The sequence below is a fragment of the Hyperolius riggenbachi genome, chromosome 3 (assembly GCF_040937935.1).
Source record: "Hyperolius riggenbachi isolate aHypRig1 chromosome 3, aHypRig1.pri, whole genome shotgun sequence".
In the NCBI taxonomy this organism is placed as follows: Eukaryota; Metazoa; Chordata; class Amphibia; order Anura; family Hyperoliidae; genus Hyperolius; species Hyperolius riggenbachi.
In genome coordinates this window covers 119,688,941-119,716,682 of record NC_090648.1, presented here as the reverse complement: position 1 = coordinate 119,716,682, position 27,742 = coordinate 119,688,941, and the positions used below count along the sequence as shown (strand labels likewise).

At 45.3% G+C, this 27,742-nt stretch overlaps 1 protein-coding gene across 3 annotated transcripts in view; it reads right to left on the bottom strand.

Annotated features, from left to right (window-relative positions):
- The window catches only part of PROM2 (prominin 2), a 161,712-nt gene that overhangs the window by 73,609 nt on the left and 60,361 nt on the right, over window positions 1-27,742 (bottom strand). For all 3 annotated transcript variants that reach the window (XM_068274833.1, XM_068274832.1, XM_068274834.1), the window contains exons 7-12: window positions 20,260-20,453; window positions 18,126-18,200; window positions 10,885-10,948; window positions 10,618-10,777; window positions 6,145-6,297; window positions 2,005-2,128 (exon numbers count right to left, since the gene is read on the bottom strand). In XM_068274833.1, the coding sequence (XP_068130934.1) occupies window positions 2,005-2,128; window positions 6,145-6,297; window positions 10,618-10,777; window positions 10,885-10,948; window positions 18,126-18,200; window positions 20,260-20,453 (770 nt within the window). The remainder of the gene's footprint in view (window positions 1-2,004; window positions 2,129-6,144; window positions 6,298-10,617; window positions 10,778-10,884; window positions 10,949-18,125; window positions 18,201-20,259; window positions 20,454-27,742) is intronic.

Here is a 27,742-nt window from a genome sequence, read left to right as displayed (position 1 = left end):
ATATTTGAGACGTGAAATTAAGTTTATTAGATTTACAGAAGGTGTGCAATAATTGTTTAAACAAAATTAAGCATGTGCATAAATTTGGGCACCACAAAAAATAAATAAAATCAGTATTTAGTAGAGCCTCCTTTTGCAGAAATTACAGCCTCTAAATGCTTCCTGTAGATTCCAATGAGAGTCTGGATTCTGGTTGAAGGAATTTTGGACCATTCCTCTTTACAAAACTTTTCTAGTTCATTCAGGTTTGATGGCTTCCGAACATGGACAGCTCTCTTTAAAGGGAAGGTTCAGGGACGATCAAAAAAAAAAATCCACATCCACTTACCTGGGGCTTCCTCCAGCCCGTGGCAGGCAGGAGGTGCCCTCGGCGCCGCTCCGCAGGCTCCCGGTAGTCTCCGGTGGCGCGCCTGACCTGGCCAGGCCGGCGGCCAGGTCAGGCCTCTTCTGTGCTCCAATCTGCGTCTCACTGGTGCGCGCTGACGTCCGTAGTTCTGAGCCTGCGCAGTACAGCCCGGAGGACGTTCAATGACGTCAGCGCGCACCAGTGAGACGCAGATTAGAGCGCAGAAGAGGCCCGACCTGGCCGCCGGCCTGGCCAGGTCGGGCGCGCCACCGGAGACCACTGGGAACCTGCGGAGCGGCGCCGAGGGCACCTCCTGCCTGCCACGGGCTGGAGGAAGCCCCAGGTAAGTGGATGTGGATTTTTTTTTTTATCGTCCCTGAACCTTCCCTTTAACTCACACCACAGATTTTCAATTTTATTCGGGACTGGGGACTGAGATGGCCATTCCAAAAAGTTGTACTTGTTCCTCTGCATGAATGCCTTAGTGGATTTTGAGCAGTGTTTAGGGTCGTTGTCTTGTTGAAAAATCCACCCCCGATGCATCTTCAGATTTGTCACTGGTTCCCGGACATTGGTCTCCAAAATCTGCTGATATTGAGTGGAATACATGCGTCCCTCAACTTTGACAAGATTCCCAGTCCCTGCACTGGCCACATAGCCCCCCAGCATGATGTAACCACCACCATATTTTACTGTAGGTAGCAGAAGTTTTTCTTGGAATGCTGTGTTGTTTTTCCACCATGCATAACACCCGTTGTTATGCCCAAATAACTCAATTTTTGTTTCATCAAAATGAAGCTGGCTTGCCCAACTGTGCTTTAGCATACCTCAGACGGCCCTGTTTGTGCTGTGGGCGGAGAAAAGGCTTCCTCTGCATTACTCTCGCATACAGCATCTCCTTGTGTAAAGTGCGCTGAATGGTTGAACGATGCACAGTGACTCCATCTGCAGCAAGATGATGTTTTAGGTCTTTGGTGCTGGTCTGTGGGTTGACTCTGACTGTTCTCACCATTCGTCGCTTCTGTCTATCCGAAACTTTTCTGAATCTGCCATTTCGAGCTTTAACTTGAACTGAGCATGTGGTCTTCCATTTCCTCAATATTTTCCTAACTGTGGAAACAGACAGCTAAAATTGCTAAGACGGCTTTCTGCATCCTTCCCCTAAGCCATGATGGTGAAGAATCTTTGTCTTCAGGTCATTTGAGAGCTGTTTTGAGACCCCCATGTTGCTACTCTTCAGAGAAAATTAAAAGAGGAGGGAAACTTACAATTGACCCCCTTATATACTCTTTCTCATAATTGTATTCACCTATGTATGTAGGTCAGGGGTCACTGAGCTTACCACGCCAATTTGAGTTCCAATAATTAGTTCTAAAGGTTTTGGAATTAATAAAATAACAAAATGTATGCACCTGCCTAATTTTATTCAAACAATTATTGCACACTTTTTGTAAATCCAATAAACTTAATTTCACTTCTTAAATATCACTGTGTGTGTCTCCTATATGATATATTTAACTGATGTTTTTTATTGTAACAACCAACGATTTATACAGGAAAATCATGATGATTAACAAGGTTGCCCAAACTTTCACATCCGACTGTATAATATGACCTCATACAACCACTGATCCAGCTTCTTCTGGAAAGTCACTCACCTTATAGATGTCCCCGTTGTCCCAGCTTCTACACACAAGTGTTTGCAGGTTTCCTCCGACAAGGAAGGTGATGAACACGAAGAGGATGAGGAGCCAAGAGAACAGGAAGGTCAGATACACCTCACTGCAAGAGGAATGAGCATCAGACCTGGCAGAACGGATTCTTTCCAAGGAGAATATAGTTACACATTATGCATTTCCTCCAGACCATGCCCTAAAGCCTGCTATTTAGATTTTACAATGTGCTCCTTGCAGTTTACATCTGCTATGTTAACCCCTCTGTGACACCCAGAGTACCCATATTTACCTTTCACCGCTAATGCTTTAAAGTGGACCTGAACTCCTGTACAGAACAGAAGGAAAACATAGATGAATGCACCCTATATGTATTTAGAGAGTTTAGACCATCTCACTCCCCCTTATCTATGACTAATTACAACTGTAATTTGATCTCTAAGCTTTGTCAGCTGGCTGCCTTGGCAGAGCAGCTAATTTGTAAACACAGGATGTTAATCCTATGTCTGCTGGGGTGGCTGGATAGTGTAAGGGGTGGCTGGATAGTGTGATGGTTAAGGGATCTGCTTCTGACGCAGAAGACCTGGGTTTGAATCTCGGCTCTTCCTGTTCAGTAAGCCAGCACCTATTCAGTAGGTGACCTTAGGCAAGTCTTTCAATACTACTACTCCCTATAGAGCAGTCCTAGTGGCTGCAGCTCTGGCACATTGAGTCTGCCAGGAGAAAAGCTCATTATAAATGTTCTGTGTTTGCTTCCATTAAAGCACAAAGTAGATACACTGCAGATGTATTGCAGGATTTGCATCAGCTGTAACAAAGAAATATTTTTCTTTAAAGGTTATTATACTGTTGTTTCTCTTTTAGAGCAGAGAGGGACTTCTGAGCTCAGGTCCGCTATAAACTGCCTGCCGGTATTGTCTCACTTATCTCTCCTTCTTTATCCCAGGCAGGGTCTTGCCAAGGTAGAGGTGAGAGAGGCTCCAGCCTCAGGGCGCAGTGTAGAAGGGGTCGCACAACTCGCTCAGCTATCATTCCCCTATTGTGTTTGAAGCAGAGAGAAATAAGCAAAGGGGATACATGGCTGTGACTGTGAGCCAGATAATTAGAGCTTAAGATGTTAGAGGTGGCTGGGGGCCCCAGGGCCCCTTCTGGTCTAATAGCAATCAGTGTGTGACGGCTGGGGTGGGAGGGATGAAGGGGTGTACTTTGGTGTCTCAGCCTTGGGTGTTGGAGGGCCTTGCCCCGCCTCTGATCCCAGGTGTGCATAACATAAACAAGTAAAAACAAAAAATGCATACCAAAGTGATGGGTAATATTCCTACAGTATATGCAACTTTACCTGTCACTCAGGATGTTCATAAATGCAAAATGTACTCTGAATCTCTAAAAGCTTCTGGTATACAAGAATGCAATGTAGGTACTGCTTCTGAACATTACTGACAAAAGCAAGACATCCTTGGCTTTCTCCACACCCCCCTCCACCTCTACATGTGTCATGTAGAGACGAAGGTCTGGCACTAAAGGTCCATCTATTGCTGATAAGTAGCAGTAAATAGTGCAGTACATCAATGCAAAAAAACTTATATTTAAAGAAAACCTGTACTGAAAATTAAAAGCCAAAATAAGCATACACAAGTCATACTTACCTTCCATGTAGTCTACTCCTCAGTGTCTTTCTCCAGTCCCGCGTCCTGTTTGTTCACTGTCAGCAAGGGAATTTTCCATCCCCAATTTTGAAAATGGCCATTACCCTTAACAGCTTTCTGGTCAGCACACAGTTAAACTGTAACATCGCTCACTTGAGCCATAGGGAAACATGGACATTACCTGGTACATCAGTTTTCCTCTCAGCTATAACTGACAGCAACTGATATTTTACTGACAGCAACTGATATATTTCAGATCTGACAAAATATTATCAGAACTGGAAGGGATTATTGTCAGAAGAAAATGGTGAGCTTCTGAGAGGAACTGATGGCAAGGTAACTATGTAATGTTCATTTGAAGTTACCTTATGTGTTTATTTTAAATATTTTTACTCAGTACAGGTTCTCTTTAAGCATATCAAGTGTTTAAATAGCAGCAAAATGAATGGTACTTTCCGTCCTGGATCAAGTGTTGAGAGTGGGCACCAGTACACACCGGCCTCGAGAGGAAGCTGAGTTTCATGTAAAACGGCTGTCAGGCCATCTGCCCCTTGCCGCCCATTGCCAACACTTGATCCGGGTTGATAAGTACTGGATCTTATCATCCTGGATCAAGTGTTCCTCCCATTGCCTTTAATTGCAGGTTTTATAATGGGTGTCTATGACGGGGCCCTTCATTCCAAGGTGCCAGCAGCACCCTTTTTACTGCCTTCGGCGTCACCTGTGTCTATTTGTAAGCATGGCCAAAATCTGAGAATTCAGACAAAGTAGTATTACAATATATCAAAGAGCTATAGCCACACTAAAACCAATCTTTCTATAGTGTGCAGGTGGTGCCTAATAGGGATAGGCACCACCAGGGGGTGGTTAGGGTTAGGCACCACCCCGGGGGTGTTTAGGGTTAGGCACCACTAAGGGGAGTGGTTAGTTTTAGGCACCACCAGGGGAGGGTTCTGTGTGAGAGTAGGGTTGGGTTAAGCTGTATTGTTGAATTAAGTAACAATTTTTAACGTTAATATCTTTTCATTATTATTTCCCATCTGTAATTACAATGGTATTTATCGTTAACCAAGTTTGACAATAATGTTTATCATTATCAGATTTCGTTATCCACCCGTGCCATTTCGTTATCAAGCCAAGCCCTTTTTTCACATCACCCTTTTTTCATGCACGCATCTAAAGGATTCCCTGTTATCAGAACAGATTACTAGTTAGCTATAAAGCAGGGCTAGGAAGAAATATGGTTTTTTTTACAACATTTTTGTCTGAAAGTTTTTGACTGTCCTCTCTCTTTTCACCACTAGTTGCTGCTCCATTTTGTGATATCCAAATTACCAAAAACTTCCCAATAATCTGGCCTATGGGACTTACTTTGTTGATTATTAGTTTCCCAACCACAGGTTTTTCCCCTTAAAAAACAGAGCAATTTTCACATCACGCTCCTCCCATTCATTTGCCAATAACTTTATTGTTACTAATCACACATAAATGATCTTTATATTGCTATATTCTCCACAAATTAGGCTTTCTTTGGGTGGTACTTTTTGCTAAGAATTATTTTATTTTATATTTTATATATATTATAAAGGGAATAATAAAAAAAGTCAGTTTTTTACAATGTATGGCGATAATATTTTATCTGGAAATAAAGGTGCATTTTTTCAGTGTAGTGATTTTTAATACTATATATCTAATTAAAAGCCTTTATTTACAAAATTAACAGTAATATACCCTCATGCATCATGAAATACATATTAAAAATTCTATACAGTAACAATTTTTTTTTCTTTTTTAAATTATCATTTAATTATTTCCCCAATCCCCAATCACCTTATCGGCGGAATTAACGATGGAAACAAATGGCGGTGGCACGGCGATCAGAAGCGGCGAGGTAAACAACGCGGGTAGGGGTATTTAGATTCCCAGTCCTGAAGCATTGTGCAAGGGGGCGTAAATACACGATGCGGCGGCCGTGTAAGAGTTAATACATCTGAGTTGTAATGTAATTTAAAGGGAACATGAACTGAGTAAAATTATTTAAAATAAACACATGACATAGCTGCAAATGCATATTACATACGTACCTCACCGTCAGTTCCTCTCAGAAGCTCACCATTTTCTTCTTACAATGATCCCTTCCAGTTCTGACAAGATTTTTTGTCAGAACTGAAATATAGCTATAGTTACTGTCAGTTACAACTGAATGTGCAAGGTAATGTTCACGTTTCTCTATGGCTCAAGTGGGCTATGTATCAGTTTAACAGTGTGCTGACCAGGAAGCTGTTATAGGGTAATGACCATTTTCAAAATGGAGCACAGAGAATTCCATTGATCACAGTAGACAAACAGGACACAGTAGAGGAGAAAGAGATTGATGAGGGGACTACACAGGAGGTAAGTATGACGTGTGTATGTCTATTTTGACTTTTAATTTTCAGTTCAGGTTCTCTTTAAAGAAACTTAATCACGTTTAACCTACATTGTAAAGAATACCGCTGCATCCCTCTGCCTCTTCTTACTATTGTCAGGATTGCGCAGTAGATAAAGACCCCAGACTCCAAACAACAGTCCCAGTATTGTGCAGGTAGTTATCAGAAGGAGGACGCAACACAGGATAACACCGACTATCCACCTGAAAAGGCAAAAGATGCTATTATTATGCGCCTATGTAAATTTTTTATAGGGATTTGCAGCGTACATTGAACCGATCATATCACTACGGGACTTATTTATAAGGCTGGCAATTAGCTGATCGCCATAAGCAATCAGCTTAAACTTCTGGGAAGGCCTCAAAGGTTTGGGTGTTGGGCGGCTGCTGCCCAAGGAAGTGGCTAGACACAGAACAGTGGGATGCTGAATGTGGAAGAGAAGCCTGCATTTGGGAAAGGGAGGCTGAAAATGGGCAGCAACATATAGAAGAAGAGAAATGCGGCTCAAAGGAGCTGTACATGAAAGAGAGTGACTGCTGTACATGGATGTTACACATGGAGGAGGAAGCAGGACATGAAATGGGAAGGGCGCTGGATCAGACAGGCCCACCAGGGGTTGTCCTTCAACCACTGTATTAACGCGTTATTGAGAGCATTGTGGCAATAATCACCTCTTTGGGTGCTTTGAATAGTGCTTCTGTCGCGAAAATCTTACAAGTTAAAATACATGTAAATATATACAAATAAGAAGTACATTTCTTCCAGAGTAAAATGAGCCATAAATTACTTTTCTCCTATGTTGCTGTCACTTACAGTAAATAATATAAATCTGACATTAACGACAAGCCTATCTTCTCATGGGGGGTTCTCAGAGTTTTCTTTATTTTTAAAAGCACTTAGTGAATGGCAGTTGCTCGGTCCAACTGCCAAAGAAGTGTACGGTGAGCAGGGAGGCTGGCCAGCATCATTGTATAAATCTTTTCCGGGAATGTCTTTATAAAGAATAAAGGCCATGCTTAGAATCCCCCATGAAGAGATGGACTAGCCCAAAACTTGTTGGTAATGTCAGATTTCTACCACTTACTGTAAATGCCAGCAACATAGGAGAGAAATTATTTATGGCTCATTTTACTCAGGAAGAAACATACTTCTTATTTGTATGTGTTTTAATTTTTAAGATTTTCGTGACGGTTCCTCTTTAACAATCTAGTCAGCCTTTATATGGTTATTTTTGGTGCCCATAGCAATTAGGGGTTTAGAGTTCTACTTGCACTAGGGCCCATAGCTCCTTAGCTATACCACTGCAGGGCTTGCCAGTACTATTGTTCCCAAATTTACATCAGAAAATACATCTGAAACTATCAAAAACAATACATACAGTATACATCATCATATGTCTGCACATACCTATACAAAATCAAGCTCAGGGAATGCATTGTCTTGAATTAGGTAAATTTACCAGGGATATATAATATTAACTAAATTAAACTTTAAAAAAAAGCACCCCCAAAAAAAACTGTAAAGCAGAACCCGTCATTCCATGAGCAAACATGGTGGCCCCCACTCTGATTGTGCACCACTGTATCTTGTGTAGAATGACATTAGCTATAGGTTCACTGTAACACAATGGAGCTTGCAATTTGGCTATTTTCTTAAGTGCACCTGAAGTTTAGCATGATGAGATACACCTGTGCATTCCTACTTAGAGGTTGCCTGTATTTCCCTTTTATTCTTTTTTATTGTAAGGGTTAACGCTTCATTTACGGTGCATTTTACTGGGAGAATGTACTTCTTAAACATATGTGTTCTGAATTTTACAATTTATTGCAATAGTGGTCCTCTAGGCTGGATTTACACTTAATGCGTTGCGCCAACACAACTCACTGCAATTCATTAAAGGGATACTGTAGGGGGGTCGAGGAAAATTAGTTAAAGTTACCTGGGGCTTCTAATGGTCCCCCACAGACACCCTGTGCCCACGGAGCCACTCACCGATGCGTCGGCCCCGCCTCCGGTTCACTATTGGAATTTCAGACTTTAAAGTCTGAAAACCACTGCGCCTGCGTTGCCGTGTCCTCGCTTACCCTGATGTCACCAGGAGCGCACGGCGCAGGCACAGACCATACTGAGCTTGTGCAGTATGCTCCTGGTGCCATCAGCGGGAGCGAGGACACGGCAACGCAGGCGCAGTGGTTTTCAGACTTTAAAGTCTGAAATTCCAGAAGTGAACCGGAGGCGGGGCCGAAGCATTGGGGAGTGGCTGCGTGGGCACAGGATGTCTGCGGTGGACCATTAGAAGCCCCGGGTAACTTCAACTCATTTTCCCCCGACCCCCCTACAGTATCCCTGTGGAAATCCAGTCTATGACTTTGTTTTTTGTGCAATTTAAAATGAGTCATTGCTTTCGTTGGAACTAGCAATCCACTCCATTTCTCATAGTATAACTTGGGCGCTCTTTTTAATGGAAAATTGGCTGTGGAAATTACCACTGAGGCTGTATTCACACTTAAAGCAGCAGGGTCAGCCATACTATGCCAGGAAAAAAAACACATACGGTATATAAGTTGATAACTACTTGTACTACTTACATAACAGATGTATTGTATTAACCATGTTTTGATTTCAGCGAATTTTATACAGTAAGTAAAGAGAATTCTGTTTCTGGCAGTTTTTCCATTTTTTTATTCCCTTCTGACTGAAGCCAATCCTGATGTAATTTCCACCCTTTCTCTTTTTTTTTTCCTCCTAGAATCTGCACTGTCATAGCTAGCTTGCTTTGTAAAAACATGAGAGCAAAGGCGTAGATCGTATTTCAGCTTCACACTGAACTGCACTCAGCCAGTCATTGAGGAGCAGGAATGTGGGAGGGGTGATAACAAGCTTCCCTCTCTATTGTCAGCGATGGCAGAAATAGAACCAGGCTGACTGAGATAAGATTTATTACAGCAGAAACATTTCTGAATAGATTGGAAATCTTGCAATGCAGGGTGAGGTTCCAGGCTGCATAATGAACACATAGCAATGTGTTAATGAAATTTAATTTTTGGCTAACAATGACACTTTAATGCGTTGTGTTGAGTATCCCATTGAAAAACACAATGTGGCTTAACTCAAAGAAACGCATCTAAGTGTGAATCCAGACTTAGGCCTCTTGCACACTACTGGCTTGATTCACTAAAGTGTGATAACTGCTATCACAGCAGTTATCACGCGAGTTGTCGCGCGCAAAGGTTTGCGCTAGAACAGCATTACTACGCGTGATAAGCGAAGGTTTGCGCACGATCACGTGCGCTCTTCACGTGAAACGCACACATGATCGCACACAAACCTTTGCTTATCACGCGAAGTAACGCTGTTCGCGTGCGCAAGGCGCGGAAGCTCGCGTGATAACTGCTGTGATAGCAGTTATCACACTTTAGTGAAGCAAGCCCTACATGTGATTACGTTTTCTTTTACGATTCGATTTTTTATTCCAATTAAAAAGCATAGCAGCCAGCAGTGCTTTTTTAAATAGGAATGTATAAAAAAATTGGAATCCTCACATGTAGGGCTTGATTCACTGAGGTGTACTAACCTAGTTAGCACGCCTAACAGCTTTGGACGTGCAAACTAGGGTGTTAAGTAGTTTGCACGTCTAAAGCTGTTACAGATCGCGCGCAAAGTTTAGCGCTGCGTGATGTGTGTTAAATGGCGCAGCGGTGCGTGCTAAATGTCGCACCGTTTGCATGCTAAGTGCTTTTGCGCGCGTATTAGCACGTGAAGCATCCGTTTTCGCGTCCTAAGTGCCTTTTCACTGGCGTGCTAACACTTAGCACCGTTTAGTGAATCAAAGCCTAAGTGTTAGCATGCCAGTGAAAAGCCCCTTAACACGTGCAAACTGCCTCTTCACGTGCTAATATGCGTGAAAGAGTTTGCGCGCGTAAAGTTTTGCGTGCAACGCTTTGCGTGCAAACTAGCGTGTTAAGCAATGACTTCACGTGCTAAGGAGACTTATAACGGGAATGGAGCGTAGCGCGAAGCGCCGTTGGCACGCACCACGTAACGCCGTACGTGCGCTAAAATAGCACGCAAACAGCAACAGCTTTGCCCATGCAAACTACTTAGCACCCTAGTTTGCACGTGCAAAGCCTTAACATGTGCTAACTGAGTTAGCACTGGTTAGTGAATCAAACCCGTAGTGTGCAAGAGGCCTTAAAGGGGTATTTTGGAGTCCATTAACTCATAGCCTATAATTCACCTTGATTCAAATCTGAACAGTTTATCTTTATAATAAATGGCAAACAGCATATCAAAGGATGAGTGAGTGCACAATGTCAGTATGGATAAATCTTTTATTATAATAAATAGACGTACCACAGGAATGACCCACTTACACATTCGATGCCTTTGCTATGTTTGTTCACAGTGTAATGCACAGATGCTGAATCAGCACCATTAGCGGCTGTCCTCAGAGTCACAGATTTTTTTGTCCCATATTTGTTACACGTCCCACTCTATCACTTTTCAAGCTGTAGTGACATTACCTGTAATACTCATATCGTTCCACTTCCCCTCCATATATCATTGCCTTGTCTTCAAACTTGAGCACCCCTGAACTGATAGGTTCAATGTATCGCTGGATAGGCATATCGGATGCATAGGTCCTGATTTCTGCCTCTGTCTTATCCAAGGCATCAACAACATCTGGCGTTGAAAAAACATCAGCATGAAAGCGTTAGTATGTTTTAGGAGAACATACATTGTTAAAATAATAAATCCACTGCCTAAAGCCCTTTGGGCTTGCAACTCACCACTAATACTTCTGGAAGTCTGTGTGCTCACGAATTTTGGCATTGTGTCGAGAGCTTGAAGAGCCTGAGAGGATGAGAAAGAGAGAGGGGGGGCTAAAGACCCAGTTACTGTGAGGGAGGTATGAGGAGCACAGGCAGGGCCCGGGAGAAAGATTAAAGAGAAGAGAGGAAGAGAGAAATGACAGGATGACACAAAGCAAAGACGAGAAGGAAGTAAACACATGTACAAGGAAGGCAGCAACAGGGTGATAGGGAGACCACAAGACGAGGAAGCTGTCAATGTCATCAAATCAAAGAGAACAGCAATTAGCAACTAAAGTTGTACCAGAAATGGAAATTACCACGGCTATGCGAGATAATAAACATACTGCAGAGAGCTGGCATATGGAGGTCGGAGGATAGGCAAGGCAGCATATAGAAATCATGCCACCCTAGGCACAACTAAATAGACACCCTCTCATACTGGTGTCTCCCCACTGTCGCCTCTCATACTGTCTGATTATTAACCTCCTTAGCGGTAACCCCGTGTGTGACACGGGGTAAGCCACCGGAGGGTGCCGCTCAGGCCCTGCTGGGCCGATTTACATAATTTTTTTTTTGCTGGACGCAGCTAGCACTTTGCTAGCTGCGCCAGCACCCCGATCGCCGCCGCGCGCCCGATCGCCGCTATCCGGTGCGGCGCGCGCCCCCCCCCCCCCAGACCCCTGCGCTGCCTGGCCAATCAGTGCCAGGCAGCGCCAAGGGGTGGATCGGGTCTCCCAATGACGTCCCGATGTCGCTGACGTCGGTGACGTCATTCCGCCCCGTCGCCATGGCGACGGGGGAAGCCCTCCAGGAAATCCCGTTCTTTGAACGGGATTTCCTGATCGCCTATCGCCGGAGCCGCTGAGCAGCGGCTATCATGTAGCGAGCCCTCGGCTCGCTACATGATTTAAAAAAAAAAAATTAAAAAAAAACTGCTGCGCTGCCCCCTGGCGGTATTTTTCATACCGCCAAGGGGGTTAACCACTTGAGGACCTAGGGCTTTCTACCCCTTAAGGACCGGCCACTTTTTTTTCATTCAGACCACTGCAGCTTTCACGGTTTATTGCTCGCTCATACAACCTACCACCTAAATGAATTTTGGCTCCTTTTCTTGTCACTAATAAAGCTTTCTTTTGGTGCTATTTGATTGCTCCTGCGATTTTTACTTTTTATTATATTCATCAAAAAAGACATGAATTTTGGCAAAAAAATGATTTTTTTAACTTTCTGTGCTGACATTTTTCAAATAAAGTAAAATTTCTGTATACATGCAGCGCGAAAAATGTGGACAAACATGTTTTGGATAAAAAAACCCCCATTCAGTGTATATTTATTGGTTTGGGTAAAAGTTATAGCGTTTACAAACTATGGTGCAAAAAGTGAATTTTCCCATTTTCAAGCATCTCTGACTTTTCTGACCACCTGTCATGTTTCATGAGGGGCTAGAATTCCAGGATAGTATAAATACCCCCCAAATGACCCCATTTTGGAAAGAAGACATCCCAAAGTATTCACTGAGAGGCATAATGAGTTCATAGAAGATATTATTTTTTGTCACAAGTAAGTGGAAAATGACACTTTGTGACCAAAAAAAAAAAAAAAAAAAAGTTTCCATTTCTTCTAACAAAAAAAAATGAAATCTGCCACGGACTCACCATGCCCCTCTCTGAATACCTTGAAGGGTCTACTTTCCAAAATGGGTCATTTGTGGGGTGTGTTTACTGTCCTGACATTTTGGGGGGTGCTAAATTGTAAGCACCCCTGTAAAGCCTAAAGGTGCTCATTGAACTTTGGACCCCTTAGCGCAGTTAGGCTGCAAAAAAGTGCCACACATGTGATATTGCCATACTCAGGAGAAGTAGTATAATGTGTTTTGGGGTGTATTTTTACACATACCCATGCTGGGTGGGAGAAATATCTCTGTAAATGACAATTTGTTAATTTTTTTTACACACAATTTTCCATTTACAGAGATCTTTCTCCCACTCAGCATGGGTATGTGTAAAAATACACCCCAAAACACATTATACTACTTCTCCTGAGTACGGCGATACCACATGTGTGGCACTTTTTTCCACCCTAACTGCACTAAAGGGCCCAAAGTCCAATGAGTACCTTTAGGATTTCACAGGTCATTTTGTGAAATTTCGTTTCAAGACTACTCCTCACGGTTTAGGGCCCCTAAAATGCCAGGGCAGTATAGGAACCCCACAAATGACCCCGTTTTAGAAAGAAGACACCCCAAGGTATTCCGTTAGGAGTATGGTGAGTTCATAGAAGATTTTATTTTTTGTCACAAGTTAGCGGAAAATGACACTTTGTGAAAAAACACAATTAAAATCAATTTCCGCTAACTTGTGACAAAAAATAAAATCTTCTATGAACTCGCTATACTACTAACGGAATACCTTGGGGTGTCTTCTTTCTAAAATGGGGTCATTTGTGGGGTTCCTATACTGCCCTGGCATTTTAGGGGCCCTAAACCGTGAGGAGTAGTCTTGAAACAAAATTTCTCAAAATGACCTGTGAAATCCTAAAGGTACTCATTGGACTTTGGACCCTTTAGCGCAGTTAGGGTGCAAAAAAGTGCCACACATGTGGTATCGCCGTACTCGGGAGAAGTAGTACAATGTGTTTTAGGGTGTATTTTTACACATACCCATGCTGGGTGGGAGAAATACCTCTGTAAATGGACAATTGTGTGTAAAAAAATCAAAAGATTGTCATTTACAGAGGTATTTCTCCCACCCAGCATGGGTATATGTAAAAATACACCCCAAAACACATTATACTACTTCTCCCGAGTACGGCGATACCACATCTGTGGCACTTTTTTGCACCCTAACTGCACTAAGGGGCCCAAAGTCCAATGAGTACCTTTAGGATTTCACAGGTCATTTTTGTTTCAAGACTACTCCTCACGGTTTAGGGCCCCTAAAATGCCAGGGCAGTATAGGAACCCCACAAGTGACCCCATTTTAGAAAGAAGACACCCCAAGGTATTCCGTTAGGTGTATGGCGAGTTCATAGAAGATTTTATTTTTTGTCACAAGTTAGTGAAAAATGACACTTTGTGAAAAAAACCCAATAAAAATCAATTTCCGCTAACTTTTGACAAAAAATAAAATCTTCTATGAACTCGTCATACACCTAACAGAATACCTTGGGGTGTCTTTTTTTCTAAAATGGGGTCACTTGTGGGGTTCCTATACCGCCCTGGCATTTTACGGGCCCAAAACCGTGAGTAGTCTGGAAACCAAATGTCTCAAAATGACTGTTCAGGGGTATAAGCATCTGCAAATTTTGATGACAGGTGGTCTATGAGGGGGCGAATTTTGTGGAACCGGTCATAAGCAGGGTGGCCTTTTAGATGACAGGTTGTATTGGGCCTGATCTGATGGATAGGAGTGCTAGGGGGGTGACAGGAGGTGATTGATGGGTGTCTCAGGGGGTGGTTAGAGGGGAAAATAGATGCAATCAATGCACTGGGGAGGTGATCGGAAGGGGGTCTGAGGGGGATCTGAGGGTTTGGCCGAGTGATCAGGAGCCCACACGGGGAAAATTAGGGCCTGATCTGATGGGTAGGTGTGCTAGGGGGTGACAGGAGGTGATTGATGGGTGTCTCAAGGTGTGATTAGAGGGGGGAATAGATGCAAGCAATGCACTGGCGAGGTGATCAGGGCTGGGGTCTGAGGGCATTCTGAGGGTGTGGGCGGGTGATTGAGTGCCCTAGGGGCAGATAGGGGCCTAATCTGATAGGTAGCAGTGAAAGGGGGTGATTGATGGGTAATTAGTGGGTGTTTAGGGTAGAGAACAGATGTAAACACTGCACTTGGGAGGTGATCGGACGTCGGATCTGCGGGCGATCTATTGGTGTGGGTGGGTGATCAGATTGCCCGCAAGGGGCAGGTTAGGGGCTGATTGATGGGTGGCAGTGACAGGGGGTGATTGATGGGTGGCAGTGACAGGGGGTGATTGATAGGTGATTGACAGGTGATTGACAGGTGATCAGTGGGTTATTACAGGGAAGGACAGATGTAAATAATGCCCCGGCGAATTGATAAGGGGGGGGTCTGAGGGCAATCTGAGCGTGTAGGCGGGTGATTGGGTGCCCACAAGGGGCAGATTAGGGTCTGATCTGATGGGTAACAGTGACAGGTGGTGATAGGGGGTGATTGATGGGTAATTAGTGGGTGTTTAGAGGAGAGAGTAAACGCTGCACTTGGGTGGTGATCTGATGTCGGATCTGCAGGCGATCTATTGGTGTGGGTGGGTGATCAGATTGCCCGCAAGGGGCAGGTTAGGGGCTGATTGTTGGGTGGCAGTGACAGGGGGTGATTGATGGGTGATAGGTGATTGACAGGTGATCAGTGGGTTATTACAGGTAAGGACAGATGTAATTAAAGGGAAGGTCCAAGCAAAAAAAAAAAATGAGATTCACTTACCTGGGGCTTCTACCAGCCCCATGCAGCCATCCTGTGCCCTCGTAGTCACTCACTGCTGCTCCAGTCCCCCGCTGGCAGCTTTCTGACCTCGGAGGTCAGGGCCAAATTGCGTACATTTTTACACATTCCCGCTAGTGCAGGAACATTAACACATACATTTTTACGCGTTAGTGGTGAAACGCGTACATTTTTGTTCCTGCACTAGCTGGAATGCGTAAAAATGTATGCAATGTGGCCCTGACCTCCGAGGTCAGAAAGCTGCCAGCGGGGAACTGGAGCAGCAGTGAGTGACTACGAGGGCACAGGATGGCTGCATGGGGCTGGTAGAAGCCCCAGGTAAGTGAATTTCATATTTTTTTTTTGCTTGAACCTTCCCTTTAATGCACTGGCGAATTGATAAGGGGGGTCTGAGGGCAATCTGAGCGTGTGGGCGGGTGATTGGGTGCCCGCAAGGGGCAGATTAGGGTCTGATCTGATAGGTAACAGTGACAGGTGGTGATAGGGGGTGATTGATGGGTGATTGATGGGTAATTAGTGGGTGTTTAGAGAAGATAACAGATGTAAACAATACATTTGGGAGGTAATCTGACGGCGGGTTTGCGGGCGATCTAATGGTGTGGGTGGCTGATCAGATTGCCCGCAAGGGGCAGGTTAGGGGCTGATTGATGGGTGGCAGTGACAGGGGGTGACAGGGGGTGATTGATGGGTGATAGGTGATTGGCAGGTGATTGACAGGTGATCAGTGGGTTATTACAGGGAAGAACAGATGTAATTAATGCACTGGTGAATTGATAAGGGGGGGGGGGGTCAGAGGGCAATCTGAGCGTGTGGGCGGGTGATTGGGTGCCCGCAAGGGGCAGATTAGGGTCTGATCTGATAGGTAAAAGTGACAGGTGGTGATAGGGGGTGATTGATGGGTAATTAGTGGGTGTTTAGAGGAGAGAATAGATGTAAACAATGGATTTGGGAGGTGATCTGATGTCGGATCTGCGGGCGATCTATTGGTGTGGGGGGTGATCAGATTGCCCGCAAGGGGCAGGTTAGGGGCTGATTGATGGGTGGCAGTGACAGGGGGTGATTAGCGGGTGATTGACAGGTGATTGACGGGTGATTGACAGGTGATTGACAGGTGATCAGGGGGGATAGATGCATACAGTACATGGGGGGGGGGGGGGTCTGAGGGGGGGTCTGGGGAGAATCTGAGGGGTGGGGGGGGGGTGATCAGGAGGGAGCAGGGGGCAGGGGGGGGGGGGGTAAAAAAAAAATTGCGTTGACAGATAGTGACAGGGAGTGATTGATGGGTGATTAGGGGGGTGATTGGGTGCAAACAGGGGTCTGGGGGGTGGGCAGGGGGGGGTCTGATGGGTGCTGTGGGCGATCTGGGGCAGGGGGGGGGGGAAATCAGTGTGCTTGGTGCAGACTAGGGTGGCTGCAGCCTGCCCTGGTGGTCCCTCGGACACTGGGACCACCAGGGCAGGAGGCAGCCTGTATAATACACTTTGTAAACATTACAAAGTGTATTATACACTTTGTATACGGCGATCGTCGGGTTAACATCCCGCCGGCGCTTCCGTATGGCCGGCGGGATGTTGCGGCGGGTGAGCGGCGCCAGGCGGAGGCGGAGGATCGCGTCACGGATGACGCGATCGCTCCGCCCATGCCCCTACAAGGACCGCCGCCATTTGTCTATACGGCGGTCCTTGCGGCGTCCACTTCCCGGCCGCCTCTGTGCGTTAGGCGGTCGGGAAGTGGTTAAAGAAGTTCTCTGCTAAGAATAATCTTCAGGACCACTATTACGAAAATTTGTAAAATTTAAAGAGGAACCTTAGTAAAAATGAGAACAAATAAATCAATACATTGCAAAGTGAGGAATTAAAACATAGAAGAGATCAAGAAATGACTGATATTCACAATCTAACTTGTTCATATTGCTTGATTTACAATCAGCCTGCACATCATCATCTTTCTATTGGTAGACATGAGAAAAAAACAGACAGCGCCAACTGCCATTATCTATAACCCCACCCCCTAACAATGCAATAGGCTGAAGGTTTTTTTTTTTTTTTTTTTTTTTTTTTATACATATAGATATGCACAGGGAGATACTGGTTGCTTGGCAGTTGGAAACAGCTGTTATTTCCCACAATGCAACAAAGCTCAAAGCCAGGAAACTGTCAGGACCTAGGTGCTGACATCACAGTGTGGGAGGGGCTTCATCACAATATCAGCTGTACAGATCCCCCCTGACAGCTGCACAGATCCCCTGGTGATCTATTCGAGAAAAGGTAAAGATTTCTCATGGGAAAAGAGGTGTTAGCTACTGATTGAGATGAAGTTCAATCCTTGGTTACGGTTCCTCTTTAAAATACATACATATAAAGTGTAATTTTTTCCAGAGTAAAATGCACCATACATTATTTTTTTCCTATGTTGCTCTCACTCAGAATAGGTACTAAAAAGCTGATAGTTCTGACAGATTTTGGACTGGTTGATCTCCTCTTGTTGGATTTCCAGGTTTCCTCAGTAGCTGAATAGTGTACTGGTTAAGGGCTCTGCTTCTGACATAGAAGACCATGGTTTGAATCTTGGCTCTTCGTATTCAGTAAGCCAGTACCTATTCAGTAAGGAGGTCTCGGGCAAGACTCCCTAATAGTACAGTGTGGCCTACTGAGTGTGCCTTTCATGACAGGAGCTGTCCAATCTGTTGGTTTTATGTACTGTTAGTTTGCATAGTGTATGGGCAGCTTTGGAGAACATTTTCACAATAGTTACCTTCTGCATAATCCCGACAAGGTTGATCTTGCTCACACCACTTAGTTTATTGGCTAATGCATTTAAAGAGAGAACCTGTGAAATAATAAAAAGATTAATGGAAAGTTATATTTTTCATCACGTACACAGTATATACGTCTGTCTGCTTGCGTTTCAAATGATTTCAATGTAGGGGAAAGCCAGTTAACTTACCGTATCTGTACGTTAAAGTGAACCGAGCACCATTTTTAGCACCCAGGACATCTCAATAGCATATTAAAAATGCATGTCAACGATTTGGCTCATTATTAAAAAAACATCAATTTTACCTCTTCTTTTTACATTTACAAGTTTAGGAGAAGTCTTTATTACCCTACTTTTGAGGCCTACCCAACCATAGGAATTTCAGGCAGATAAGGACTGATGTAATTATTTTATTGCACATATTAGCAGAGAGCAAACAAAAGCTTCAATCAGTGTGTGTGTGTGTGTGTGTGTGTGTGTGTGTGTGTGTGTGTGTGTGTGTGTGTGTGTGTGTGTGTGTGTGTGCGTGCGTGCGTGCGTGCGTGCGTGCGTGCGTGCGTGCGTGCGTGCGTGCGTGCGTGTGTGTGTGTGTGTGTGTGTGTGTGTGTGTGTGTGTGTGTGTGCGTGTGTGCGTGTGTGCGTGTGTGTGTGTGTGTTTGTGTGTGTGTGGTAAGGGCTGGGGAAATGGGACATTATGCATCAGGGAGTTTAGAGGAGCCACAGATGCTATCTTCACACTGTCCCCTGGATAAATAATGGGCACCTAGAAGAGGAGGGGGAACAAGGCAGCTCCTATAGCTATTACAAACCAGGACAAACTGCAGAAAAAAAGTTGAGCGTGGTTACTTTTAAGAGACAGTTCCCATGAGTGCTCTGCCCCGTTACGAACGTTACGAAGGACGGGAAGCGCTGCTGAAAGCTGCCAAATGATTTTTTGCACGCTAGCCGAAAAGCATTAGAGCGAGATGCGGCGGGGAGCCTGTGTGAACTGGCCCTAACTCTCATTTCCCTCCTTAGCTTACCAATTTCATATATTTTTCTGCCTAGTTTATCACCCCCCTCCTTCATCCCCTAATGTCCTGTAAAGTGTCTCTCCATATTTTCTCAGCCCACCAGTAATCGCTTAATCCCTGCCTTCTGTTTTGTTTCCTTTATCCTTTTAACCTGTAAATCCATTCTAGCTATTATGCAGCCCCATTTGTAGTCAGGGTGTGGCTGGCTGGGTGTGATGAAACCAAGCTTACACAAGGGGCTAGAGACATTCACATTACTGTCATTTCCAACAGACAATTGCTCTCAACTGTCCCTCTTTCGGATCAACGGTCCCTATTTTGGAGCCACATCTCTCTGTCCCTCTTTCTTTCCCTGCTGTCCCTTTTTCAGATCTCACGCACAGGTTCATAGGAATAAATACATGTAACTAACACAAAGAACATCTAAACATTACACACGTATCTGAAATAAAGGCTTAATAGTCTTCAAAAGCTAATATAAGGAATACACAGTATTTCATTTTCCTGTAATCACACAGAAAGGCCAGACATTCTAAATGAATTAACAAAATAATAATAATAAAAATAATAACAGCATGATCAAGTCTTATTTCTACTCATTATACTGTCCTTTAAAGTGACACTGAAGCAAAACAAAAAACAAACTTATGATATAATGTATTGTATGTGTAGCACGGATAATGAATAGAACATATAGTAGAAAAGAAAAAAATGTTTTTTCAGTTATATTTTTTAACATTGCATCATTCTCTAATATTTGCAGTTGACAAACCACACTCTGTATTTTAAACGATGAAGCAGAGCAGAGCTAATGACCCTTTGGACTTCCCTGCAGTAAACTCTTATCTGAACTTGTCTTTCACAGTTTCTTTGATGTACAAGTGCTTCACAAAACAGCACTGTAGATGACTAAATTAGGCAGGGAGCTCAGAGAAGCTCTTTTGCATAGCTAAGAAGTGAAGTTTCTTAACTCTTCCAGTACTGGAAACAATATCAGACTCTGTTCTTTGCTAGTAATGTTCTATTTCTTAGCTGTACCACACATACAATTCATCATATAATACATTTATTTTAACTTGAGTTTTCCTTTAAATAAGAAAGGTTTTGAGCGTACCAACCTGTGTGTTCCCTAGCTGCACATTCTGGAGCAGATTGGCTGCGTCTACGCAGTTCTTACAGTTTGGGTCAGTTAGCACTGTTAGAAGTTTTTCTCTGTGATTGATGAGCTTCATGTCCAGCACTTTCTGCCTCTGTCGCAGCTCCTCCAGAGTCTCATTGGCAATCAGCACCTCCTGCACAGCAGTATCTAGTTCTGTGGGACATGAAACAAAATACATGTGTGTGTACATTGCAGCAAAGCTGTCAGTGTTCTTAGCTTTCAAACTGTCACTTTTGCTTTAAGCCCACTTAAAGAGGAACTCCAGTGAAAATAATGTAATAAAAAAAGTGCTTCATTTTTACAATAATTATGTATAAATGATTTAGTCAGTGTTTGCCCACTGTAAAAGCTTTTCAATCCCTGATTTACATTCTGACATTTATCACACGGTGGCATCTTTACTGCTGGCAGGTGATGTAGCTGCTGCTTGCTGTTTTGGCAGTTGGAAACAGCTGTAAACAGCTATTTCCCACAATGCAGCAAGATTCACAGACCGGAAACTGCCAGGAGTACCACGGTCCTCAGAGTTTCTTGTGGGAGGGGTTTCACCACATTATCAGCCATACAAAGTCCCCTGATGATCCATGTGTGAAAAGGAATAGATTTCTCATGTACAAGGGGGTATCAGCTACTGATTGGGATGAAGTTCAATTCTTGGTCACGGTTTCTCTTTAAAGGACAAATGAACTGAGAGGCATATGGAGGCTGCCATATTTATTTATTTCCTGTTAAGCAGTACCAGTTGCCTGGCAGTCTTGTTCATCTTTCATGCATCAGTAGTGTCTTTATCAAACACATGAAAGAAGTATATGGCAACTCTAGTCAGACTTCAGTCAAACATTTCATCTGCATGCTCGTTCAGGTTCTATGACTAAAAACATTAGATGCATCAGCAGGACAGCCAGGCAACGTTCATTATTTTAAAGGAAGTAAATATGGCAGTCTACATATCCCTCTCACAGCAATGTCTCCAGTGTTATTCCAGATAGTCACAAAAAGGGTGTGGCAACCTAATTTATTAACCTTTGTATAAGGAAACGCGGAAAGGCCGCTGTCTCTCGAGGTGAGGCGGCCGTTTCCGCGTCCAGCATGGCGTCACAACGCGGAAAAAACGCCGCATGCCGCATAGGCAGTGCGGCGGAATCCGCATTGGTAACGCCGGAATCCGCATCAGAGGCGGCCCCCGCACTAGATACATTGCATGACAGTACTGGTATGGCTGGGACTGATAGTCCACCAAGATTCAGACTTACACGCGCGCGAGCACAGAGGCAGAGTTTAAATAGCAGTTAGAAGGGAGTCGGCTGACCAGCTGGGTCAGCTGAGAAATTCCACTGCTCTCATTGGACCAGCAATTAGGGAGGTCCTGGAAAGGTCCTAGAGTATATATACTGCTGGTTGTTCACTTGCTCTTTGTCTGGCGTGCGATCACATATGTGGGAGCACCCAGATCCGTAGTCAGATCCGCAAGTGTGCCGGGACCAGCTGGAGCTGTAATCCTACACTTAGCTAGATTCTGTTGATAGCTAAAGTACTAGTTTGATTGTGATTATCTGTTATGACTTTTGCCTGCCTTGACTATCCTCCTGAACTCTGATCTTGTACCTCGATATTTCTGATACTCTGTTGCCGAACCCCGGCTCGTTCCTTGACTCTGCTTCTGCCTCCTGATTTTGTACCCCGATATTTCTGATACCCCGTTGCTGAACCCTGCTTGTACTTTGACTCCGCCTTTGCCTTCTGATCTTGTACTTTATCTGTCCGTGTGTGTACGACCTGGCTTGTCTGACCTCGAGAACCGACCTTACTGTTAGAGGCGGTTCCTCGCTCTGTTAGTAATCCTTCCTCCTGAAGGTTACTTTCAGTCTGTCCTTCCTACTGTCAGTCTGACTCCTCCCGTCTTGGAGAGCTCAGGTCTGCGGAAGGAATCTGTGCAGTACTCCTTGCTGCACTGAGGCCTAGTCCTCAAAGTGTTACTATTACACCAAACACTACACTCTACTCAGGTGAACAGAGGTTAGCTAGTATATCGGATTATCAGTGATACTGCAGATCACGTATAATCTGGTATACATCTGTATTCCCAGTGATTCTGCAGATCACTGGTAATCAGATACTCTCTGTGCTTCACCGATCGTTACAGAACGCCAGACCTAAATACAAAATGGACGCAAACACTGATCGTCTGGGTGTGCTTGCCACTTCGGTGGATAGCCTCCATCAAGCACTGGGCCAGCACAAAGCCTTGATTGACGCCCTTTCAGGCTCCGTGCGAACCCTCCAGACGTCAGTTGATTCAGTGCAATCCCCTCCTAGTGATGACATACGTATGCCTGTACCTGATAAATTTTCCGGCCACAAGTCTGACTTCCGGAATTTCAGGAGTAGAGTGTTGTCATACTTTGAGTTGAGACCCCGATCCTCGGGGACAGAGACCCAACGAGTCATTTTTATTAAAACACTGTTAACTGGGGATTCCCAATCCTGGGCATACAACCTGTCTCCCACAGATACAGCTCTGACCTCAGTAGAGGAATTTTTTAAGGCTATGACCGTGATATACGACGACCCTGACCTTGCGGCAACTTCTGAGCGGAAGCTCAAACTTTTGCGGCAAGGCAGAGGGTCAGTCGAGGATTACGCGGCAGAATTTGGTAGGTGGTCTGTTACCACCAGATTTGACAATTTTGCTTTGATGGATCATTTTCTGTCTGGGTTGTCGGAGGAGGTCTCTGACTTGATGTTAACCTTACCTGAGCCCAAGACAGTCGATGAGGCCATATCATCGGCCATCCGAGTCGATCGTCGACTACGTCATCAGAGGCAGACTAGGGGCAGTCACCGGGTCAGGGTGACTTCATATGTGGCACCTTCTGCTACACCCTCAGTAACGGCATCTCCGCCTGTGTCACCCTCTCCGGCCTTACCTCCACCCGAACCAATGCAAATTGGTCGATCTAAACTGACCCAGGTGGAACGTAGGCGGAGAATAAACAGAACAACTGTGCCTGTATTGTGCAGAAGCAGGGCATATGGTGCGAAACTGCCCTAACAAGTCGGGAAACGGGTCTGCCTAGGAGTAGTGGGGGGTGACACCCTAGGCACATCATTCTCACCCCAAAAAGAGAAGAAGTTACTTCTCCCATGTACTATTACATGGGATAATAAGTCTGTAGCCACTGAGGCTTTTATTGATTCCGGCTCAGCGGCCAATTTTATGAACCTTGAATTTGCTCGGGAGTTGGGTATTCCTCTCACTCCAGTAAGTCCCCCCATTCAGGTCACGGCAGTAGACGATTCCCCTCTGCAACGGGATCGTCCCCTGTCACAGACTCCGCAGGTGAAGGTCACGATAGGGGTACTGCATGAGGAACAACTACAGTTTTTCGTTTTACATATGTCAACCTCCACTATTATCCTAGGCATGCCTTGGTTACAAGCCCACTCTCCACAAATCGACTGGGCTACGGGCCAGGTAACCAGATGGTCCGATCATTGTCATCAGCAGTGTCTGGGGAAGGTGACATTGGGTCAGACCAAGGTTTACGTGGAGGGTGTTCCCGAGGTATATTCCGATTTTTCTGATGTTTTTTGTCCCAAGTCTGCTGATCAATTACCTCCTCATCGCCCGTTCGATTGCCCCATTGATCTCCGTACTGGTTGTATGCCCCCTAGGGGTCACCTGTATAACTTGTCCGGTCCCGAGAAGTTGGCTATGCAGGAATACATTCGTGACAACTTGGCCAAGGGGTTTATTCGGCCCTCTCGGTCACCTGCTGGGGCCGGTTTCTTTTTCGTTAAGAAGAAAGACGGGGGTCTTCGACCTTGTATCGATTACCGAGGTCTCAATAAAATCACGGTGAAGAATCGCTATCCGTTACCATTGATAGACGACTTATTCACGCAGGTCACTACTGCTAAGATCTTTTCTAAGTTAGATCTGAGGGGGGCATACAACCTAATCCGCATTAGAAGGGGCGATGAATGGAAGACGGCCTTTAACACACCCGACGGGCATTACGAGTACTTAGTGATGCCCTTCGGGTTGTGCAATGCGCCAGCCGTCTTCCAGGAACTAATCAATGAGGTATTCCGGGAGGTATTGGGTAAATTCGTACTGGTATACCTCGATGATATACTCATTTACTCCAATAACCTCTCCGAACACAGGGTCCACGTGAAATTTGTCCTAAACAAATTAAGACAGAATAGGCTCTATGCTAAGGTGGAAAAGTGTATATTTGAAGTGACCACGTTCACGTTTCTGGGATACGTAATTTCCACCTCGGGCCTCTCAATGGATCCTGCCAAGGTCACAGCCGTGTTGGAGTGGCCACAGCCAGTGGGGTTGAAGGCCCTGCAGAGATTTTTAGGGTTCGCAAACTATTACAGGAGGTTCATTAAGGGATACTCCACGTTAGTTGCCCCCCTTACCAGTCTCACGAAAAAAGGGGCGGATACCAACCACTGGTCTCCTGAAGCCGTGGCGGCATTTGCTCTATTGAAAAAATTATTTTGCTCAGCACCAATTTTGAGGCATGTTGACACGTCCTTTCCCTTCATTGTGGAGGTTGATGCCTCAGAAGTTGGGGTGGGGGCGGTGCTGTCTCACCGGTCTGGGTTGCAGGGCAGATTACACCCATGTGCTTATTTTTCCCGCAGGTTTTCACCTGCAGAAAAAAATTATGATATAGGCAACCGGGAACTTCTGGCTATTAAGTTGGCATTTGAGGAGTGGCGCCACTGGTTAGAGGGGGCAGAGCACACGATCACTGTTTACACTGACCACAAGAACTTGGAATACATCGAGGGGGCTAAGAGGCTGAGTCCCCGTCAGGCCTGGTGGTCCTTATTTTTTACGAGGTTCAGGTTCATAATCACGTACACTCCAGGCAGCAAAAACGTCAAAGCAGATGCCCTCTCCAGGTGTTTTGAACCTGAGACAGCACAGCCCCCTGCTCCTGAATCCATCATCCCGCAGAAACTGGTGTTAGCCGCCACGGAGACTTGGGAGGATTGGACAGAGATTTTGGGTCCCTTTCAGCGGGATGTTCCTGAGGGGAAACCCGAAGGGGTCTTGTTTATCCCACTGCCATTCCGGTTACAAGTTCTGCAACTCTTTCACACCCACAAGAATGCTGGTCATCCTGGAGCGGCCAGAACGCAGGATCTGATTGCCAGGTGTGCTTGGTGGCCTTCCTTGGCAACAGATTGCAAGGAGTTTGTTAAGGAGTGTGCGGTATGTGCCAGGAGTAAACCCTCCCGGCTGGCACCTGTAGGAAGGTTGCAGCCTTTGCCCACCCCGAGTGAGCCATGGACCCACCTGTCCATGGATTTTGTGGGGGAATTGCCCAGGTCTAAAGGCATGTCTGTTATTTGGGTGGTAGTCGACCGGTTTAGCAAGATGGCCCATTTTGTGCCCCTGAAAGGACTCCCCTCGGCTCAAGAATTGGCCGAATTGTTTATCATTCACGTCTTCCAGCTGCATGGCATTCCGGAAGACATTGTGTCTGATAGGGGAGTCCAGTTTGTGTCTGGATTCTGGAGGGCATTTTGTCACCAAATGGGCATGAAATTGTCGTTCTCGTCAGGCTACCACCCACAGACGAATGGGCAGACAGAACGCATTAACCAATCTCTAGAGCAATTCCTGAGATGTTACGTTGCGGAGGCACAAAGTGACTGGGTGAAATTTTTGCCCTTCGCGGAATTCGCCCAAAATAATTTAAAGAATTCCTCGTCTGGGTTTTCCCCATTCCAGATTGTAACAGGGAGGTCACCCAAATTCTCCCCTTTTCCAGTTGTCTCGTCCCCATTTCCTGCACTGGAGGATTGGCAGAGGTCACTCAGGGACAATTGGGGAATTGTTAAGGGGAATTTGCAGAAGGCGTTCCAGAGTCAGAAGGGTCAAGCAGATAAGAGACGGTCCGTGGAATGGAAGTTTCAGCCAGGGGATCTAGTCTGGGTGTCCACACGTCACTTGACCCTGAAGCAGCCATCTGCCAAACAGGGTCCCAGGTTTGTGGGCCCATTTTCCGTGACCAAAAAGATTAACAATGTTACGTATACCATTGACCTTCCCACCAGCATGCGGGGGGTGAAGTCCTTCCACGTGTCCCTTCTTAAACCTGCAGTCCAGGTGGGTCCTACTCCTCCTCCTCCCGTGTTGGTAGATACCCAACCCGAATATGAAGTGGAAAAAATATTAGATGCTCGCAAGGTACAAAACTCGGTACAGTACCTCGTACATTGGAAAGGGTATGGCATCGAGGAGAGGCAATGGGTACCTGGGAACCGTATGCATGCGGATGAGTTGGTGAGGGAGTTTCATGCCTTACACCCCGAGAAACCTGGTGGGAGTTGTCCGGAGTCCACTCCTCGGGGGGGGGGGGGGGGTACTATAAGGAAACGCGGAAAGGCCGCTGTCTCTCGAGGTGAGGCGGCCGTTTCCGCGTCCAGCATGGCGTCACAACGCGGAAAAAACGCTGCATGCCGCATAGGCAGTGTGGCGGAATCCGCATTGGTAACGGCGGAATCCGCATTGGAAACGGCGGAATCCGCATCAGAGGCGGCCCCCGCACTAGATACATTGCATGACAGTACTGGTATGGCTGGGACTGATAGTCCACCAAGATTCAGACTTACACGCGCGCGAGCACAGAGGCAGAGTTTAAATAGCAGTTAGAAGGGAGTCGGCTGACCAGCTGGGTCAGCTGAGAAATTCCACTGCTCTCATTGGACCAGCAATTAGGGAGGTCCTGGAAAGGTCCTAGAGTATATATACTGCTGGTTGTTCACTTGCTCTTTGTCTGGCGTGCGATCACATATGTGAGAGCACCCAGATCCGTAGTCAGATCCGCAAGTGTGCCGGGACCAGCTGGAGCTGTAATCCTACACTTAGCTAGATTCTGTTGATAGCTAAAGTACTAGTTTGATTGTGATTATCTGTTATGACTTTTACCTGCCTTGACTATCCTCCTGAACTCTGATCTTGCACCTCGATATTTCTGATACTCTGTTGCCGAACCCCGGCTCCTTCCTTGACTCTGCTTCTGCCTCCTGATTTTGTACCCCGATATTTCTGATACCCCGTTGCTGAACCCTGCTTGTACTTTGACTCCGCCTTTGCCTTCTGATCTTGTACTTTATCTGTCCGTGTGTGTACGACCTGGCTTGTCTGACCTCGAGAACCGATTCCATTTATTGGAACAACATAATTGTCCTTTACAGACAAAGCACAAAGCGATTAGGAGCCGATACCGTTCCCTTGAAGTGTTTGATTCTAGTGCTTGCTTCTAATGAAACACTTGAAGAAGAAACCTGGAAAGATGGAAGACGGCTGCGTTTCATCGGGGAGGCATGGATTTGCTGGAGATAGAAACTGATTCAATGGCAGCATTCAGCCTGAGAAGCAAGTGTCGTGGCTTGATTCATTGTACTTG